The sequence below is a fragment of the Oncorhynchus masou genome, unplaced genomic scaffold, assembly GCF_036934945.1.
Source record: "Oncorhynchus masou masou isolate Uvic2021 unplaced genomic scaffold, UVic_Omas_1.1 unplaced_scaffold_2111, whole genome shotgun sequence".
Lineage (NCBI taxonomy): Eukaryota > Metazoa > Chordata > Actinopteri > Salmoniformes > Salmonidae > Oncorhynchus > Oncorhynchus masou.
The window spans coordinates 44669-48483 of NW_027008590.1; the positions used below are offsets into that span (position 1 = coordinate 44669).

At 51.3% G+C, this 3815-nt stretch overlaps 1 protein-coding gene across 1 annotated transcript; it reads left to right on the top strand.

The window, feature by feature from the left end:
- Positions 1 to 3014: 3014 nt before the first annotated feature.
- LOC135532918 (putative uncharacterized protein DDB_G0275629) lies at positions 3015 to 3496 on the top strand (the record flags this gene model as incomplete). Its single annotated transcript, XM_064960349.1, has 3 exons — positions 3015 to 3037; positions 3163 to 3184; positions 3377 to 3496. Coding segments are annotated over 3 exons (165 nt in total), but the record flags the coding sequence as incomplete, so codon positions are not given.
- Positions 3497 to 3815: the final 319 nt, after the last annotated feature.

The following is a 3815-nucleotide window of genomic DNA, read 5'->3' on the forward strand; positions in this document are numbered from 1 at the left end:
TTGTATTTACAATGGTGTTTGTTCTTCACTGGTTGCACTTTTCTTGTGGCAACAGGTCACAAATCTTGCTGCTGTGATGGCACTCTCCCACTCTTCTCTCTCTCTCTCTCTCTCTCTCTCTCTCTCTCTCTCTCTCTCTCTCTCTCTCTCTCTCTGACCAGGGAACTATGGTGGTAGGACCAGGGAACTATGGTGGTAGGACCAGGGAACTAGGACCAGGGACCTATGGTGGTAGGACCAGGGACCTATGGTGGTAGGACCAGGGAACTAAGGTGGTAGGACCAGGGAACTATGGTGGTAGAACCAGGGAACTATGGTGGCAGAACCAGGGAACTATGGTGGTAGAACCAGGGAACTATGGTGGCAGAACCAGGGAACTATGGTGGTAGAACCAGGGAACTATGGTGGTAGAACCAGGGAACTATGGTGGCAGAACCAGGGACCTATGGTGGCCGAATCAGGGAACTGTGGTGGTAAGACCAGGGAACTAGGACCAGGGACCTATGGTGGTAGGACCAGGGAACTATGGTGGTAGGACCAGGGAGCTATGGTGGTAATACCAGGGAACTATGGTGGTAGTGTCAGGGAGCTATGGTGGTAGGACCAGGGAGCTATGGTGGTAATACCAGGGAACTAAATACCAGGGAACACTCTCAAGAGTGTGCGGCTCTCTTTTATTTTTATTTTCAAGTTTCTACTCCGCTAGCCAGCACCTCGTCTTAATAGGTGTGCGTTTCTTTTTCTTCTATTAAACTATGGTGGTAGGATCAGGGAACTATGGTGGTAGGACCAAGGAACTATGGTGGTAGGACCAAGGAACTATGGTGGTAGGACCAGGGAACTATGGTGGTAGGATCAGGGAACTATGGTGGTAGGATCAGGGAACTATGGTGGTAGGATCAGGGAACTATGGTGGTAGGACCAGGGAACTATGGTGGTAGGACCAGGGAACTATGGTGGTAGGACCAGGGAACTATGGTGGTAGGACCAAGGAACTATGGTGGTAGGACCAGGGAACTATGGCTATAGTAGTGTTATATGTGCCTGTATTAAGGGATTGTAAATGTACTTGTTGAGATGAACAACGTGTACATAAACAGAGGAATAGAAGATGATGGCTACGTCCCAAATGAAACCCTGTTCCCTATACAGTCAACTACTTTTGACCTGAGCTCTATGGGCCTAGTGCACTACATAATAAGGTGCAATTTGGGAGTCATTCAACGTCTCCAATTAATCAGATTTAGATTTAAGTGATCAGACCGTAATTAATCACGTGAAGAGAACGATCCTTGACAATGATGCAGCTGTGAGAAGACAGTGGTTATGGTTCCTCTGTGTGTGTGTGTGTGTGTGTGTGTGTGTGTGTGTGTGTGTGTGTGTGTGTGTGTGTGTGTGTGTGTGTGTGTGTGTGTGTGTGTGTGTGAGAGAGAGTGCTTGTGTAGCAGGGGCCCTCTGCGCCCCTCTGAGGTCCCTCTTACAGACACAAAGGTCACCCAGGGCTGCATTAAAGGAGTTTTGTGACAATGTCACCTACATTACAGTCACTTAACATAACAGATGTAGTGAATGTCAAACAAATAATGGGAGGCTGCGGATGGAGAGGAAGGCGATGGAGAGGAGGATGGAGAGAAGGATGGAGAGGGGTGATGGAAAGGGGGATTTTTTTATTTATTTTTTATTTTACCAGGCAAGTCAGAGAGGGGTGGAGAGGGGTGGAGATGAGGGGGATGGAGAGGGGTGGAGATGAGGGGGATGGAGAGGGGTGGAGAGGAGGGGGATGGAGAGGGGGGGTGGAGAGGAGGATGGAGAGGGGGTGGAGAGGAAGGGGATGGAGAGGAAGAGAATGGAGAGGAAGGGAATGGAGAGGAGGGGAAGGGAGAGGAGGGGAAAGGAGAGGAAGGGAATGGCGAGGAAGGGAATGGAGAGGAAGGGAATGGAGAGGAAGGGAATGGAGAGGAGGGGAATGGAGAGGAAGGGAATGGAGAGGAAGGGAATGGAGAAGAGGGGAATGGAAAGGAGGGGAATGGAAAGGAGGGGAATGGAGAGGAGGGGGATGGAGAGGAGGGGAATGGAGAGGAGGGGAATGGAAAGGAGGGGAATGGAGAGGAGGGGAATGGAGAGGAGGGGAATGGAGAGGAAGGGAATGGAGAGGAAGGGAATGGAGAGGAGGGGAATGGAAAGGAGGGGAATGGAGAGGAAGGGAATGGAGAGGAGGGGAATGGAGAGGAGGGGAATGGAGAGGAGGGGGATGGAGAGGAGGGGAATGGAGAGGAGGGGAATGGAAAGGAGGGGAATGGAGAGGAGGGGAATGGAGAGGAGGGGAATGGAGAGGAAGGGAATGGAGAGGAAGGGAATGGAGAGGAGGGGAATGGAAAGCAGTTATATTATATTTCTAAAGCAGTTATGTTATTTTGCTTTATCTCATTTCCCAAAAAACTGCAGTGATAAACAAATAGTCTTTAATTTAGTATGTTGCAATTCCCAAATAACTGCAGTGATGTACCAATAGAGTCTTGTGTTTTGGTATGTTCCTCAGGCCTTACTTCTTAGATTCCAACTGAAGTTACCATGTTACAAAAAAGCATATTCACTTTCTTCAAACTGGCAGATTTAGTCCGCTCATATAGATGCAGGATTCCAGAGAAGAGAAGCTTAGGAAGATTATTTCTCCTTTGTGTGTCTGACTGCAGTACTCAGCAGAGGCAGACAGGACGGTAGGATACAGGTATTGAGCTCTGAGCTGAGGCGAGAGAGGAGAAGAAGGGAGGGATCTGGGGGCATTGTGTGTTTGAGAACAAAGGAAGGAACATAGTTTCCTGGCATCACACGGCAGGTTATCACACGGCAAATTATATTCATTATGTTTATCAAAGGCATGGCAGGTCAGGCTTTAAGCCAGCAGTGACCCTGGAAATCGCATTCTGAATGAACACAGTTCATACTTATTGTATTGAACAAGAGGTGATCTGCACAACAATGCAGAAAACTCTGGTGTTCTGTAACCACCACCACCATCCCCATCCCCACCACCACCATCCCCATCCCCATCCCCATCACCACCACCACCACCACCATCATCCCCACCACCACCACCACCACCACCACCACCATCCCCATCCCCATCCCCATCACCACCACCACCACCACCACCATCCCCACCACCACCACCACAACTACCACCACCACCACCACCACCACCACCACCACCACCACCATCACCACCACCACCACCACCGCCACCACCACCACCACCACCACCACCACCACCACCACCACCACCACCACCACCATCACCACAACTACCACCACCACCACCACCACCACCACCATCACCACCACCACCACCACCACCACCATCACCACCATCACCACCACCACCACCATCACCATCACCACCACCATTACCACCACCACCACCACCACCACCACCACCACCACCACCACCACCACCACCACCATCACCACCACCACCACCACCACCACCATCACCAGCACCACCACCACCATAACCACCATCACCACCACCATCAATACCATCACCACCACCATCATAATCTCCATCACCACCACCACCACCACCACCACCACCACCACCTCCATCACCATCACCACCACCATTACCACCACCACCACCATCACCACCAACACCACCATCACCACCCCCATCACCCCCACCAGCACCAGCACCACCATCCCCATCACCATCACCACCACCACCACTATTCCCACCACCACAACCATCACCATCATCAACACCGCCACCATCACCACCACCACCACCACCACCATCACCATCACCACAACTACCACCA